At 48.3% G+C, this 15,958-nt stretch overlaps 2 protein-coding genes across 8 annotated transcripts in view; both read left to right on the top strand.

Moving 5' to 3' along the window:
* Positions 1–13,788, top strand: part of CEP85 (centrosomal protein 85) — a 14,167-nt gene extending 379 nt beyond the window's left edge. Inside the window, exons 1-15 of one of the 6 annotated variants that reach the window (XM_021375228.1) lie at positions 7–227; positions 598–670; positions 1,077–1,134; positions 1,218–1,370; positions 4,459–5,183; positions 5,821–5,954; positions 6,872–6,989; positions 7,367–7,552; positions 7,915–8,067; positions 8,328–8,482; positions 8,988–9,108; positions 9,525–9,575; positions 9,661–9,768; positions 10,901–11,129; positions 11,400–13,788. In XM_021375228.1, coding sequence (XP_021230903.1) covers positions 1,271–1,370; positions 4,459–5,183; positions 5,821–5,954; positions 6,872–6,989; positions 7,367–7,552; positions 7,915–8,067; positions 8,328–8,482; positions 8,988–9,108; positions 9,525–9,575; positions 9,661–9,768; positions 10,901–11,129; positions 11,400–11,563 — 2,244 coding nt within the window. In that variant the 5' untranslated portion in view covers positions 7–227; positions 598–670; positions 1,077–1,134; positions 1,218–1,270 and the 3' untranslated portion in view covers positions 11,564–13,788. The other 5 variants (XM_021375224.1, XM_021375223.1, XM_021375225.1 and 2 more) reach the window with 5 other exon arrangements.
* SH3BGRL3 (SH3 domain binding glutamate rich protein like 3) lies at positions 13,930–15,867 on the top strand. Of its 2 annotated transcripts, none has more exons than XM_021375242.1 (3): positions 13,930–14,083; positions 14,398–14,565; positions 14,930–15,867. In XM_021375242.1, exons 1-3 carry the CDS (start codon positions 14,036–14,038, stop codon positions 14,993–14,995), a joined length of 282 nt encoding a protein of 93 aa, XP_021230917.1. In that variant the 5' UTR covers positions 13,930–14,035; the 3' UTR covers positions 14,996–15,867. The 2 variants fall into 2 exon arrangements, with proteins under 2 accessions (XP_021230917.1, XP_021230916.1); XM_021375241.1 differs by having other exon boundaries at positions 13,974–14,143.

The following is a 15,958-nucleotide window of genomic DNA, read 5'->3' as shown; positions in this document are numbered from 1 at the left end:
TCCCCTCTCCCCTCCTCGGCAGTTGCTCCCCTCACCTCAGGGCCCGGCCCTTCACCCCTTCATGCACAGTGAGCCCTCAGTGGAGCTGGCGGTATTTTATTTCTTGGTTATCAGAATGAAATGCCGCTCCTCGCTCGTTATCCGCCTTGATGCCTTGTTCACGTCTATCCTACGCTGCAAAACCCGCGTGTTTTCTACGAACTGACAGTTTTCACATGCCGCTTTGGGTCAGCAAGGCAAGGAGGGCCGAGAGGCACCGTGTGTGTGCTGTGCTGAGTGGTGCTGTGCACATAGCTGCGGTGGCATAACGCCTGTGCAGCTGAGGGCACTGCGCAGCGGCCCACCTGCAGCGTGCTGCAAGCAGGAGCTCCCCGCACTTCTCAGGTGCGAAGGAAACCTGCAGCAACGGCAGCGTTTTAAGAGCTGCTTCTGTTGCTGCAGAAATAGATTCCCTCGGCAGGAGATGATAGTTGAATAGAAAACGCTGTGTTATCAGAACAAAGAGTAGCTGATGCGTGTGTATGCCATGCTTGGTCAGTGGGAACGGGGTTTGGTTTGTACTGACTTAAAGGATGATCTTTCTTTATTGCCCCGTAGTTGTGTGGAACGGATAAGATGGCTGCTCTTGAGGAACATCCGGACCTAAGGCTCCAGCACAGCAATCCATCGGGTAAGGGCTGTCTTTTCTTTAAAGCCATGCTGCTGTGGGATCCTGTTTCAGTTCTCTGGGGAGACATGCAACCCTGAGAAGAGTTATTGACCAATAACATTATTAAAAGAACATCTGCTTCCTGAAAAGCAGGTGCATGGCTCAACGATCATTTGGTAGTGGACCTGTTTCTCGAATGATACCTGATCCGTTCTTAACAATTAATTTAAAAACATATCGTTACCATTAATAGTATTGCTGTGTGCCATCACTGCTGCTCCTTTTTTTTTTTTTAATCAGTGTGTAGCATCACCAGACTTATCACTAGAAATATTTATTGCTTTTGCATTCTGAATTCCATAACAAGATTGATTTTTAGTCACCTAAATGTATTTCAGTTCCTCACAATTACAAGAGATTTCTTTAGCAGCAATATGGGAAGTTGAGCAAGCATCAGTTTGTTTTCTGCTGCAAAGGATGATTAGGTATGGCTTAATAAGATACATATATCATAAGGCTTTTCAGTCTATTGGCTAAACACAAACATCACTGGCTTTTTTCTCTCTAGATCACAGTACTGGTCAGAAGAGTCATTTCTCAGAGACTGACTGGAAAACACCGATGCTGTCTGTGAAGTTCCAGAGCCGCACCAGTCGCTGTTCCAGTGTGGCTGACAGCGGCGATGTGGGCATTGGGACCTCCTGCTCCGACAGCACAGAAGGTGATTGTCAGCATGGGGTCACACAATAACGGCCCAAGACTTTTGGTTTTCTTAAAAGACCAACAAGTGTTAAACAGCCCAATATTACTGAACCCTAGAATGTACAAGTTGGAGGGATTAGAATCAATAATGAAGTCTGGTAACTCACTACGCAGATACGCTACCTAAAATAAATGGAGGTTGGCGGTCCTGCTTGTGCCAGGGGCTTGGAGCTTTATGATCCTTTAGGTCCCTTCCAACCCAAGCCATTCTATGACTCTAGAACATAAACAAGTAATTAAATTGCTGTTTCTCTAAGAAATTGTTGATTTTTAACTGTGATAAGCATTTCAATTAACTGAAAGAGGTATCTTGGTGATTTGATGTTTGATACCTATGTACAAGAGATCTACCAGCAAGTCTCTTATATGCTTTTTAAGAAATAATATATGGGTGTTTCTGGAGATTTAAAATTAGTGTAACTTCGTGCCTGAGTCTTATCAGTGTGAAAGCCGTGTGCTTCTCACTGGAGAATGCCAGAGGTGTGTATTCAGCCTGAGGCATCGAAGGTGAAATTGCTTGTTCCATAGTTCTTTTCTACTTGTGTTTTCGTTCATGAAAGTGACATAAAACATTATTGATTCACTGATGCTTGCCCCAGCAAAGGGGAAGTTTGTGTTGCTCTTTAAAACAGTATGCTTCGTGCCTTTGTACATTTCACAAGCCGTTTGTGTCTGTGCCTTTTGAGCGAGCGATAGATCTTAATGTGTGAATTGAAATTAAGGCTTTTTTAAATGGTTGTAGAAATATTCGGGATGACACCAAGTTGGCAGGAAGCCTCAATCTCCCTGAGGGTAGGAAGGCCCTACGAAGGGATCTGGACAGGCTTATCGCTGGGCTGAGGCCAATGGGATTAAGTTCAACAAGATCAAGTGCAAGGTCCTGCACTTTGACCACAACAACCCCAGGCAACGCTACAGGCCTGGGGCGGAGTGGCTGGAAAACCGTGTAGAGGAAATGGACCTGGGGGTCTTCATCGATGCCTGGCTGAACATGAGCCAGCAGTGTGCCCAGGTGTCCAAGAAGGCCAATGGCATCCTGGCTTGTATCAGAAATAGTGTTGCCAACAGAGCAGGGAAGTGATCGTCCCTCTGTACTCAGCACTGGTGAGGCCACATCTTGAGTACTGTGTTCAGTGTTGGGCCCCTCACTACAAGAAAGATATTGAGGAGTGGTTGAGGGAACTGGGATTGTTCAGTCTGGAGAAGAGGAGGCTCAGCAGAGACCTCATCACTCTCTACAACTTCCTGAAGGGAGGTTGTGGTGAGGTGGGGGTCAACCTCTTCTCCTGCATAACTAGCAATAGGACTAGAGGGAATATCCTCAAGTTGCACCGGGGAGATTCAGTTTGGATGTTAGGAAATACTTCATCTCTGAAAGAGTGAGTCATCAGGTGCTGGAAGGGGCTTCCCAGGGAGGTGGAGGAGTCACTGTCCCTGGCGTTCAAGAACACCTGGAGGTGTTCAAGAAACCTTTAGATGTTGTACTGAGGGACGTGGCTTAGTGGGAAATATTGGTGATGGTTGGATTGGATGATCTTGGAGGTCTTTTCCAACCTTGGTGATTCTATGGTTACTAGAGTGTGTGTTTAAGTGTCTCATCTAGCCTCTCTCAAGATTATAAAACATGCAATTGTATGCTGAGGGCAGGGGAGATAACAACGGTGTTTCTTTAGGAAATTGCCCTTCTGAATGTATTGCTGTAGTCTTTCTAAGAGCTGAGGCTGAATTGCAGTGCTGACAGCTGGCTGAGCCATGCTTTCAAATCAGTTCATCAATTACATAGAAATGTTGTTGTGATGATCCTCAGCGCATTCAAGGAACTGATTCCAGCGTCCACGTGTGGTGTGCTGGGCAGAGGACTCATGTTACTGACAGCAGTGCTGGGGTATAAACTCAGTGGCTGTAAAAAGAAATTGTACTGTCTCTTCTCTGTTTGCCAAAGCGGATGTGCTTGTGACTGCTTGGGAGCACAGTGTTCTCTGGGGTTCCTGGACACAGCCAAGGGATGCCTGAAGAGATTTGTTCCCCCAAACACCTTTCCTGCTCATTTTGGAGGAAAGGGTCTTGTCCTTTATTGTGATAGTTTTCCAGTGTTTTGCTTATGCTTTTTTCAGAACCTGGTTATAGTCATACTCAAAGTGTTACCTTTTATTGCTGCTTGTAGCAATGTTTTGAGGTTACAAGCATGTGGGAGGGTGACCTTGCAGTCCTGACCTTGGATTAAAGAGACGTGCTATGGAGATGGGCCTTTAGCCAAACAAGTTTGGCTAAGAAACAAGAAAACAAATTTGTGTATCTGCAAGAAACCTGGCATTAACATGAAGCGCGATGTGTTGGGAGGAGAGGGAACAGGCATTTTGGTGTTTGCCTTTCTCAGCTCATGCTGTTGCTGTATTGAAATCTGAGAGTTGCTAAGAATAACCCTGTATTTCCATGTAGCCAGGTTTGGTGCCCATCTGACAGGACGGGCTCACGTTGGGGTGCTTGTGCTGTATCTCATTTCCTGTAGCAATAAGGCAACGGCCATTGCTCTAGCCTCTGGAAAAAACTCCTTTGCTGCTGCGTCCTGGAGGAGTTTGAAAGTCAACTGCTTGGTGATGTCGTGTTCTGCTGTGTTTGAAGCTCATGATGGGCATAGTGAAGGCTCCAGTTAGGCTTGGGTATGGTTCAGAGTCGCTGAGCTGTGGGACGAGCAGAGCAGGATCAAGGTCTGTGTTCAGTTAAGTAAGTTTCAGCCTTTTTATTCAATTTCTAAACTTACTGGAAGATAAACTTGATTATTTATGCTTATACTGGAATACCTAGTATACTAGCTAGCTAGAGTCAGTTAAAAATGTGTACTGAACTAAATTTGTGGTTTACTGTGATAGGAAAATGTCAACAGGCTCCTGAAACTTGCACTGAGGGGGAACACACTTCATCATGCTGCTGTTTGGGGCAGGGGCAAAGAATTGCTTTCTTAGAGGAAAATTGTTCAGCAGAGGGATGGCTGTTCATGTCAGGATATTTCCAGGATTGTAACTAAAGTATGGCTTATCTTTTCCCAGACTTTTGCAGTTCCAGTAACGGTTCCTCATTCCAGCCCATTAAAACCCAAGTGACCATCCCAACAGCCCATGTTATGCCATCCACGCTGGGTGCCTCACCCGCCAAGCTGTGCTCAGCCAGAGAGCAGGGCTGTTTGCAGAGTACTTCCAAAACTGCTGTGCCAGGATCCACTTTGGAACACACAGGACTCATGAGAAACGGAGACTTTAAGGCCGGGAAGTCATCTCAGCTGCCACACAGGGATCTCTTGCGTCTCTATGGGACTTCGGGGGAAAATGGATTTGAGCAATCCTGGCATCCTGTTTCTGATCACGTGAGAACAGAAGATACTTGGAAGTTTGACACCCCTGCCATTGAACGCACCCTAAATCAGTCTCTCTTTCTGGATAGTTTGTGTGTTGACCCTCTCCAGAGGTTCCAGAAATTCAATCCAAACTCTGGGGCAGCTGAGACAGGAGGAGACCATTATAAGGTGCTGCCAGAAATCAAGCAAGCTGCAGAGACTAATGGAGTCTGTGAATCCCAGGACGGAACATGGCTGAGTGGCAGCAGACTGATGCCAACAGGACTCCAGACCAACAAATTCTTTCCAAAACCTGTAACACCCCCATCTCAGGCATGGATGCAAGAAACCTGCACGCTACATCCACACGAGAGGGTCTGTGAGCTCAGTGCTTGGAAACAACAGCTGGAAAATGTGCGATTGCAAATAGAGCAAATGCAGGTAGGGAGCATGTTGTGTGTGTGAGTTTAAAACCCATCCTCTCTTTTTGATCATGAATTATTGTTTTGGACTTGTGAAGTGAGGGAGAAGATATCTTCTGCTTTTCCGTATCTTACACAAAAAGTCTTTTCCTTAATGACCTGTTTTGACAACACATGGTGTCACAGGTCTAATTTGCTGCTTATTCTGAGCACCACTGTATTGTGTTAAAACACTGCACGATAGTTCAGTTCAGATACAGAGGTGAAATATCCCATCGACCAGAGCATGTCAGTTTTCAGAAGTTCGTAGCAGTTTATAGAACAATTCTATTCTGTATCTGTTAGGAAACAGAATTTCTCAGAAGATGTGTCAAACTACAGTTCATTTTTAGGAGGGGAACTGCTTATTGCCTTTTGCTGGCTCTACCCTGATGGAGACAAATTGTTTCCAGTGAGCAAGCGCAGTGATCTAAAATTATTTGTTAATCTCCAGTTGCTCTTGGGCAAAGTTGCTTGTTCTTGGACATCAACAGAGACTGAAATAGCCATGTCCTGGCATGCAGATGAGCACACTGTGTGCAAAATAGCTCTAGCAATGTGGCAATTACCTCTGTGAACCATAAACCTCTCCCTCCTTATTTTGTCTGCTCTTTCAGTTACAAAATGGAGGTGCCTGCCACCATCCCTCAGTGTACTCTCCTTCACTGTCTACACCCGATCCAGCCCAGTGGATCAATATCCTGAACTCCAATGAAAACCTACTCAAGGAGAAAGAGCTCCTCATTGACAGGTGAGAGCTTAGTACTGACATTGGGTTTAAGGGCTCCAGTGTATTTCCTTTTGAGAAGGGACAATTTTGAAAATACAAAGGAAAGTTCATATCTGAGTCTGTTTTACCTGAATGGACTTTCTTTGTTTTCCTGCAAGGAAGAACATACCTTTGAAAACAGCCTTTTTGCTTCTTTTTCTTTTTTTTTTTTTTATTTTTTGCAACATGCTCTCCTCCCCTTCATCTTGAAAGTGAGACAATGATCCTAAAGGGTTCAAAGAAACCTACTTCAGCTACAGTCTTCTGTGTTTTGTAATGGATGAATATTTTTGTTTACATCACAGTTATCTAAAATGTCAAAACTACTGCCTCTGTGCTTGAGGACTTTCTGGAAGCTTTTGGAGATCTTTCTGTTCAATTTGTTAGTTGCTTCTGTGAGTTTAGACTGGCAAAGAACATTTACAATAGATAATGCTAGTGGACTGTAAGCTTTTCAAAAAAGTTAGCTCTAAAGAAAACTGCTGTCAGCATTTGAACTGTAAATATCCTTTTTGCCTGCTCATCTTGAGTCCTCTGATGTCTGTTCATTTTACTCATAAACTCTGCAGTCGAGCTGGATCCTCCAGAACACGCAGGACTTGTGTGTTTTATGTATAACCATTGCTGTGGGGGTGGGACAGGGAATTTTTGAGGGGAGGAGACAGAAGAAAAGTTTATGCTCATGAAAAGGTCAAAATGAGCAGCTTTCATGTTACTTCTGTGCAGGCCAGTTCTGAGTTGTAGAGTTGTCTTTCCACTGCACTTGTCACTATATCAAGCATTAGTTAGAGTTGTTGTGGCACTGTTTGTTGTATTGCTCTCCACTATCATTAAAAATAAGGAATATATTTGAGAACAGTGCTTTACCTGTTTCTGTTTTTATGTTTGTTTGTTTACAGGCAAAGACAACACATATCCCAGTTAGAGCAGAAGGTCCGGGAAAGTGAACTGCAGGTTCACAGTGCCCTACTTGGCTGTCCAGCACCCTATGGAGATGTTTACATGTTGAGAATGCAGGTGCTACAGGCTGTCAGTGGGAAATATGTATTGAAAATGCTGGCCCTACCATTCCTCGTTAGTTGTTTCCCAAGTAGGAGGCTATGCAGAGTAAAATTATCCCATGCGTGTGGTCCTTATTATCTGTCATCTTTGAGAGCTTCTGACTCTTGGGATCTCAAGCCCTGCAGTGCAAGCTTTGCTTAGAAGCTGTGCTTTTGATGCAAGTGCCTGCCAGCTCTGACAAGTGCCATGTCACATACTGCAGTATGTATAAGATGGGCTGAATGATGGTTGGGAATTAGAAGAACACAGCTCTGAGATAACTCATCTGCTTAGTGCCAGTTAATAAGTGTTAGCTGTGATGGGTAGAACTCACAGGCTGTCTGTGTTTGCAGGAGCTGCAACGAGAGAACACGTTTCTCCGAGCACAGTTCACAGAGAAGACTGAATCTCTCAGTAAGGAGAAGATTGAATTGGAGAGAAAACTGGCTGCTGCAGAGGTGGATGCAAAGCTGATCCGGGAGACGCTGAAGGAAAATATGCAGAAACATGCAGAGGACTTAAAGAAACAGGAAGAAAGGGTATGATCCCATGGATCCCCCCCCAGGAAGATGTCTTTTCTTTAAAAAGTTAGAAGTCAGTATAGTGAGGTGAATGAAAGTTTTTCATAGCAATGTATTGTACGTATATTCTGACCTCCTTAAAGAGTACTTTGGCTTATAAGCAAAAATCCTTCCTCCTGCAGTTACAAGTATTTCAGTACTTATTTTCAGCAGAGAAGAAGTCTGTCTTTAGCTAAATGAGCAGAAATGCTGCTGAGGTAAGGTGGTCTTACGTTTTGGTGTCAAGTGCTGAACAAACAGATTAATGAAGGGGTATACAGATGACTGAAGAATAGACAAGAAATAATATAAACTAATCTCGTATATAACCATCCCTGCAGGTAAAGGGAAGAGACAAACACATTAATAATCTTAAAAAGAAATGCCAGAAGGAATCTGAACAAAACAGGGAGAGGCAGCAGAGAATCGAGACCCTGGAACGGTACCTGGCTGATCTTCCAACTCTTGAGGACCACCAGAAGCAGAATCAGAAGGTAGAACTCTCTAAGAAATGATGATAGCTCTTCAAATACTTCCTAAGGTGGTTTTTCTGCAGGTGTAAATAAACCCTTGTGTAGCTGCCCAAGTAAAGTTACAGTCCTCACTTGTTTGGGAAGGAACGTTCTGAGCTATAGCTGAAGGGGGACACGTAGGTAATAAAAATCCACGTTGCAAGTGTAGTTAGTTGAAGCATGTTGTGCGTGTGATTGAAACTGCTAGGAGATCTCCAGTGTTGTGATTATCTTTGTTGCAGCTAAAGGAATCTGAACTGAAGAGTACTGCTCTGCAAGAAACAGTGCTGGCACTGGAAACAGAGCTTGGAGATGTACGGGCTGCATTCAGAGAGCAAGAGATGCAGCTAGAAACCCAAAAACACAAAGAACTGGAACTTCTTTCTACTGTGCGCAGGTAAAAATCTAGAGGATTAGAACAATCTTCGTCTTAGGACTGAAGTAATAACTGCATGAGAACAGTGATGATTTAGCACACCTACTGTCCCGCCTCCCAGAACTGGGTTGGCATGAATTGGTGAAGATTATGCAACCACTCACCAAAGCACTGTTCAAATTCTGCATGCCAAGCGTAGAGGGTGGGAATATATCAAAGCAGCAGGAAGAAAAAGGGCTTCTCTTGTCCTCCTTAGTTTTTTTTTCTTCTGGTTATTGGTCTTAACCATAATTCCTTGCAAAATAGATCGTTGTGGCCTGCAATGTCTGAGTCTCCACCAATATCCTGCTCAGGGCTGTGCCCAGGGAATGGGATTCCTTCTCTCAGAGCCCTTGGAGTTTGCAAGCTGGGATGCAGACAGGGAGCATTGCCATCTACTGTGAAAATCATTTGCCTCCTCACATTGTCTAGTGAGGGAAATGCCCCAAATAAAGCTGGTTTTCCCATGGTGTTGTGCTATTTTCAGCTTGCAGGACAAGGTGCAGCAGTGTGTAAAGAATGCAGACAGAGGGCCTCCTGTACAGGATGGGGAGAAACAAAAAATAGAAAATGACTCTCTGAAGAAAGAATGTGACTGCCTCAGGAAGGTAACAGGCTCTCCCGACTGGGAACCGTACTGTTCTTTGCTTTCCACTGAGTCACACTGAACACAAAAATGAAATCAAGGACTTCTGCATTTATGGGTAATTACATCTGCACTGAAACAGCAGTTCCTGGAATTCTAAACCAAAGGGTTTTAAGAACTGTTCTTGATGTGATAACCATGCACTCTTCGAGTAATACCTGGAGAAAAGCTGCAGAATGTAGAGGAGAGAAGAAAACCACAAGAATGCAACTTTGCTGGTCTGTTTGTAGCTGATATTTCTAATGTGCCTTTTGTCAGGGAATCTAACATAGGTAGCAATTGAACTAATAAGTGGACAGGAACCCCTGAAGGAGGGGTCCTGGTGGTATTGCTGAAATTGTCTGTGGCCCGTAGTTACGCCTGTGCTTTTCATTCTAGATTGTGGAAAAACAGCAGAAGAAGATGGAGCAGTTGTCTTTGCAAGTGAAGGTGAGAAGGTGACTGTGGAGGTACCTGGAAATTCAATCTTCCCTAAAGCAAGCTAGACTTAGAATTTTCCCACGGTCTTTTCCAGAACCTGGAAGAACAGGTGGCCCAGGAAGAAGGGACAAGCCAAGCTCTGAAAGAGGAGGCAACAAGAAGGGAAAATGCACTGCAGCAGCTCCGGACTGCAGTGAAAGAGGTCAGAGCAGTTTAGAGTACCTGAGCATAACAGTAGAATGAGCAGCGGGTTGTGGTTTTTTGCAAGGCTTCTCATTTGCAGTCAGCAGCACAGTTAGTCCCACTTGCTGCTAGTCACTTGCCCTGTCAGTGCTCCAAAAGGAGCTCTTCTGTTCAAAAACAGGAGGGGAGAGGCAGTTTCTGCTTTGGGAGCTTCAAATGAGGCTGTGGATTGTATTGGAGAACACCAAGCTGGCCAGCTGGGGGCAGCAAGGCAGTGAACATGAATCCAAACTCAACTGCAGCCCTGGCTGAAGGGCAGGGCTGAGCCTCAGTCTCAAGCCTAAGGAACCTCAGCACAGTGGCAGCCCTTGAGGGAAGGGATGGCCAGTGTTGGGATGAGAGGCTGGTGCACAGCTTCCTGGAAACTGTTCTGTTGTGTCACACCTTGTCAGGGATGACACAGCATCATGGAGTGCTTTCTGCCAGAGCCAGGAAAGCAGACTGCTCGTACCCTGCTGGGCTGACGCTTGCTCACTCTCTCATCTGGTGAGAGTCTGGAGGGCTTTATATAGAATCATCATAGAATCATAGAATGGCCTGGGTTGAAAAGGACCTCAAAGATCATCGAGTCTCAACCCCCCTGCTGAGTGCAGGGCTGCCAACCACTAGAGCAGGCTGCCCAGAGCCACGTCCAGCCTGGCCTTGAATGCCTCCAGGGACGGGGCATCCACAGCCTCCTTGGGCAACCTGTTCCAGTGCGTCACCACCCTCTGTGTGAAAGGCTTCCTCCTAATATCCAACCTAAATCTCCCCTGTCTCAGCTTAAAACCATCCGCCCTTGTCCTGTCGCTATCCACCCTCACAAACAATCAATCCCCCTCCTGCTTATACGCTCCCTTCAAGTACTGGAATGCCACAATGAGGTCTCCCTGGAGCCCTCTCTTCTCCAAACTAAACAAGCCCAGTTCCCTCAACCTTTCCTCATAGGAGAGGTGCTCCAGCCATCTGAGGATATGAGGATACATGGAGCATATATAAACCTGCACCTCCTGTCGTTGGTGCTCCCATCATCACTGAGCGGTTGTGTTGAGTTGCTTTGAAGTGTTCTTGTTCTGTACCAAGTGACCACTCACCTGCTGCCACTTGTTCAGCTTTCAGTGCAGAACCAGGATCTCATTGAGAAGAACCTGACCCTTCAGGAACGGCTCCGGCAGGCAGAGCTGACAACTCAGCCCCTGCCTGCTGAGGCTGCCCGCCTTGCCCAGGAGTTGCACTGTGAGCTGGCCAGCTGCCTGCAGGATTTGCAGTCTGTCTACAGCATTGTCACTCAGAGGGCTCAGGGCAAGGATCCTAATCTCTCCCTGCTTCTGGGCATCCGCTGTAAGTATGCAGAGTGGTGGCATAGCAAACCCTTTGTTTCATGTGCTGCAGTAGAATTAAACGCCTCACATAGTTTAGAAGATTCTTACCTTCCTGGGATCCTGAACTTCTTACTGCAGCTAGCAAGCTTTAAGGATGCAGGCAGTCACAACTACGTGTTAGCAGTATGTTGGTCGCAAATGTGCACTGATTTTTCTGCCTCGCTTGCAAATGCATGGGACTGTTGGTCAGAACTGGATGCCTGAGGTAACTCTTTCTCTCATTCCACAGCTGTGCAGTACTCAGCTAAGGAGAAGGACGACATGCTGAGCCCCGATGTGCTTGCAAAAAAACTGATGGAGGTAAAACAGCTTCACAAAGAGGTGGAGGACTTAAGGACAGCAATATCTGACAGATATGCCCAGGATATGGGAGACAACTGCATCGCTCAGTGAAGAGCTGTCTCCCCAGAGTAAGACAGGAAATGGAGACTTGAAACTCAGGAGACTAGAACTCCTACAACTGAAAGCCTTTCAGCACTTTACCATCCCAATGCTTGGGTATAAGATGTGTGGTTTATCCATGAGAAATTGGGGGTTGTTGCCAGAAGTGTTTATCTGCTGGCTAGCTAACTGGAATCATTCAGGGTTTCAGTGTTGGGCTTTGCAGTAGCTTTGATCTTATGGAATGTGTTTTTGTTGTCTTTGCTGGAGCTGGTGCCCTCTCTTACTCTGGGAGATGAATTCTGAATAGCCTTCCAGGCATGTCAAACACTGAACGTGCAATTGTGACAGTTAAAACCAACACTAAAGGAAAACATATGCCCTGGTCTTTCTGATAAATTCTCCGCGCAGGTCCTGTACAACTTATAAGACTGGAGTATTATCAGAGCATTCAGGGGGTATCTGTGGATTTTGTAGGCAAGCAGGTGTGCTGATTACGCTACCACTAATTACATCACGGTGCTACAGGCTTGTCAGATGCCATGTGTGCAGTACTGCCTTGGATGCTCGTGTAGCCATTCATGGACCAGGACCTGCTTTGCTCAGGTATATGCAACCAGAGTCTTTTGGTAGTCAACAGGAGTTAGGGAATAAAGCAGCACTAACAGAAGACTCAAAACGCTGTCCCTGGATCCTGTTATCCTAGAAGCCTTAAGCCTTTATCCCCCTGAAATAGCATACTGAGTGTGTGTATGATTCAGCCTACAGAGGAAATGGATTGATGCTGAAGTGCCTTACTGTGCTACAGAAGCTTCCTGTCCACGCACTGCTTTGTGCCTGATGCATCTGCTGGCAGGGTGAGGAATTAGTTTCTTGTAGCAGCCTTTAGAGCCGTTGCAAACAATCCTGCAGAGCTTTGAACGTACATAACCCCTACCTGAGCTGCAGGGAGCCTCTGCACAGGGGGACCGTGCTGCGGGCCAGTTAGGAGCCACCTCTTGGCTCTCTGCTTGCTGCTTGTGGGGAGAAAGCCATTCTGGTCCTAAAATGGCAGCAGGATTGTACAGCTGGATGTGAGAGCTCTTCCTGATGCCAGCAAGGCTGCGACCACTCAGGCTTTGTTCCAGTCCTGCCTCTGGTTGCTCCCCACTCCTGCGCCAAATAATTGGATTTCTAAATTGGCGTGGGATACGGTTCATTTTGTCATAACTTCCTCAATCTGAGTGGCAACTTTACAGTACTGAGCGTTGGCGTGAGACAACGCTGTGGGGCCGAGGGTGAAACTTGTGTTGGTTGCCATCTCGCTCTTGACTCACAAACTAAGAACTCAGTGGTAAAACAGGGGGAACGTACTGCTGAAACTTCTGCCCCTTCAATTGCTCTTGGTTCACACTGGGGCCCCGAGCCCTAATTTTTGGAGAAATGCTGTTGTTACTGTTTTGTGTTGAAATTTAAGACCAAATCTGTTTTGTTCGTGGAGTTTGGCCACCACAGGTGATGATGGCAAGAAGTTGGTTACTGTGCCCTGCCAGCCAGCCCCCGGCACCGCGTTCAGAGCTTCCAGCATCTGGTGTGTTACATTTCTGGCTGAGCCTGTCCCCAGACTGCTGCTCTGAGCTCACTGTGGGCCAAAGCTTATTGAAGTCCTGGCTGCCGGGAGCTCTGGCACGGAAGGCAGAGCCACAAAGCTGCTGTCCTGCAGGCTGGGGATGTGTTGTTTAGCACCAGCCACGTTCTCCTCAGGGTGCAGAGGGAGCTCTGACACCCAGGTGCAGGGACACGTGTGCCCCCTGCCCTTCCAAACCAGCTGCACAAATGGGATCGCAGCAGAACAGCCCATGGCAGCCAATGCTTGCAGCCCTGGGGTTGGGCTGGCTGCAGCACCCTCAGCGAGCCCCTGCTCCTGTGCTGCTCTGCTTGTGCGTTGCTCTCTGCAAGGAAACAGCCCTGCGGATTTGCCCTGCGAAACGGGGCCTCTTGGCTGCACGCTGATCCCGCCTGCCAGCCTCCGTGCGGGGAAGGTCGGGCCTTTCCTTGCAGAGCACCCGGGGCAGGGTGCAGGACCACGTACCTCACCTCTTTGCTTGTTGTGCGGTTTGTATTCAGACGGTTGCCGTTCGGCCTCGCGTTGTGTTTTCCTTCATCGAGTTGAGCACGGGTGTATTTATATGAGCGTCTGTCTTACCCACTTGTTTGTACCGAATATTTTGAGTATAAAATAAAGCCGCTCTGCTCCACTCGTGCGAAGCAGTCCTGCGCGGCAGCGTGAAGGGGTTGGGCTGCTTCGGAGCACGCCGGGCTCCGCGCGGCGCCGTCGGGGCCCCGCGGGCTGCGGGCCGGGCCCGTGCTGGTGGCAGCCCCGCATGCCCGCGCCCGTGGGCGCCATTGGTCGCTGCGGTCACGTGCAGGGCGGCGGCGGGCGCGCTCCCGCCCTCCGAGCCTCCCCCGCCCGGGCTGTGCGCAGGGAGCGGCCGGCGGCGCAGCATGAGCGCTCTCAAGGTCTACAGCACCTCGGTGACCGGCTCCCGGGAGGTGAGCGGGTTCGCGGGACGGCTGCGGCAGGGCTGGGCGCCGCGGGGCCCCGTTCCCCGGGTGGGTGTCCCTTCCTATGGAGACGCGACCCTCCCCGCCCCGCCCCGTCCCCGGCGTTCTGTCCGCGCTCTCCTGCCGCGTTTCTCCCGGCGCCCCATCCCCATCTGCTCTGCTTCCGGCTCTGTGCTGCGTGCCCCCCTCCTCCAAGGGCTGGGCCCCCCGGCCAGGTGTAGTCTGATGCGCTGAGTGCGCGTTCTCCCTTCTGAGCTCCTCCCCACGTCCCGGTAACGTTGCCTTTGCCGCCCGGCTTGCAGATCAAATCCCAGCAGAGCGAAGTGACCAGAATCCTCGATGGGAAAAACATCAAGTACGAGCTGGTGGATATCTCCCAGGACAACGCTCTCCGGGAGGAGATGAGGGCAAAGGCAGGCAACCCCAAAGCCATCCCGCCCCAGATTGTCAATGGAGACCACTACTGTGGGGTAAGTGTGCTGGGGATAGGGGCTGTGAAAGCCGGATGGCGGGGAATAACGTCCCCTTGGTTTTGCTACAGATGGCGTTGGGATGCTTTCCCAAAGGTGCCTCCGTCAGCGTTAACCTGCGTTCGGGGCGCGATGCAGCGCTGGGGTGACCGTGTGTTACCACGGGCAGCGGGGCTGTGCTGCGTGCTGCTGTCCTGGCTTTGCCCGACATCTTCCCTGTGACCGCCCAGCACCAGCGCTGTGCACCAGTTTGTGCCGAGTGCCTGGCGGACCCCGCTGCCCGACGGCAGGGATTGTGCGGCACGCAGGCATTCGGGCCGCGTGTCTCCTGCTCGCGAGTAACCGTGTGGCTTTTTCCCTGCAGGATTATGAGCTTTTTGTGGAAGCGGTGGAACAAAACACCCTGCAGGAGTTCCTGAAGCTGGCCTGACCCCCGGGCTCTCCATCTGTCCTGGACTCTACCTGCATTCCCGAGCACCCTCATCTCCGACCACCTTCACTTCCAGGCTGTCAGCGCTGTCCTGGCACCGCGACTTGTATTCCAGCACCGGGAAACCCATGACCAAAACTACTTACTGCAGCTGCCTACAATTCCTTCCTGCCTAACCCCAGTGTCATCTCAGAGGGATCCAAAGAAAGCCTGACGCTCGCTGCACATCGCCTTAGAACAAAGCTGGGCCTGGCTCACACCGCAGCTTCCAGTGCCTCTGTAAACAGCAAAGCCTCTCGGGCTGTGCGAAGTGCAGCTGTCCGTCAGCCCTCTCCTCTACAGGGAGAGCTTCTGCTTTAGGAGGGAAGGGCTTAGGGTTGCATGTTACTTCCCACTCCTCCTAGTTGCTGTTAAAATTGTAAATCCTGCTGCCTCACTTCCTTTTGTTTTTTTTTTTTTTTTTAAACTTTCATCTCAACTGCACAGATCATGGCAACTAAGTTTTTTTTTGTTTGTTTTTTGGTTTTTTTAATAATTTAATGCAGAAATACTGCACAAAGCTGGGTTTGACTGCCCACCAGGGAGCGGGCTGGGGCTGAGGTGTCCCTTGGCAGGCTGGGAGTGGATGGGCCTGGAGCTGGGACCCGTGCTGCTCCATCAGTGCTCTCTGCTGTGACGCAGCACGAGGGCTCCCTGGTGAGCGCTAATGGCTCAGGGCTGCTTCACAACAGCTGATGCTCCAGCTGTCTTGTCTTTCCTGTTTTCTGTTGGCTTTTTGCAACCTGGACCAAGTGCATTTTGTTTTCCTGCCAAAAAGCGAGTTTATAACCAGTGTTGTCTTCTGAGATGCTATTAAATGTTACTGTACCTTTTGTGCTGGTACTCGTGGGTTCCTTTTATTTTGACTACAGGTTAAATAGCCTACATAACAATTCTAAGTCATTTCCAGCTTGGAGGAGCTGA

This window comes from Numida meleagris, chromosome 22 (assembly GCF_002078875.1).
Source record: "Numida meleagris isolate 19003 breed g44 Domestic line chromosome 22, NumMel1.0, whole genome shotgun sequence".
NCBI lineage: Eukaryota > Metazoa > Chordata > Aves > Galliformes > Numididae > Numida > Numida meleagris.
Note: the sequence above shows the minus strand (reverse complement) of the source record. Positions and strands in the feature narration are given on the sequence as shown.

Bases quoted from the DNA above. Each gene is read 5' to 3' on its own strand.
- SH3BGRL3 (XM_021375241.1), top strand. From the start codon at position 14,036: ATGAGCGCTCTCAAGGTCTACAGCACCTCGGTGACCGGCTCCCGGGAG. The intron at 14,144-14,397 runs GTGGGTGTCCCT...CCCGGCTTGCAG, and splicing joins CGCGGGGCCCCGTTCCCCGG to ATCAAATCCCAGCAGAGCGA. The intron at 14,566-14,929 runs GTAAGTGTGCTG...TTTTCCCTGCAG, and splicing joins ATGGAGACCACTACTGTGGG to GATTATGAGCTTTTTGTGGA.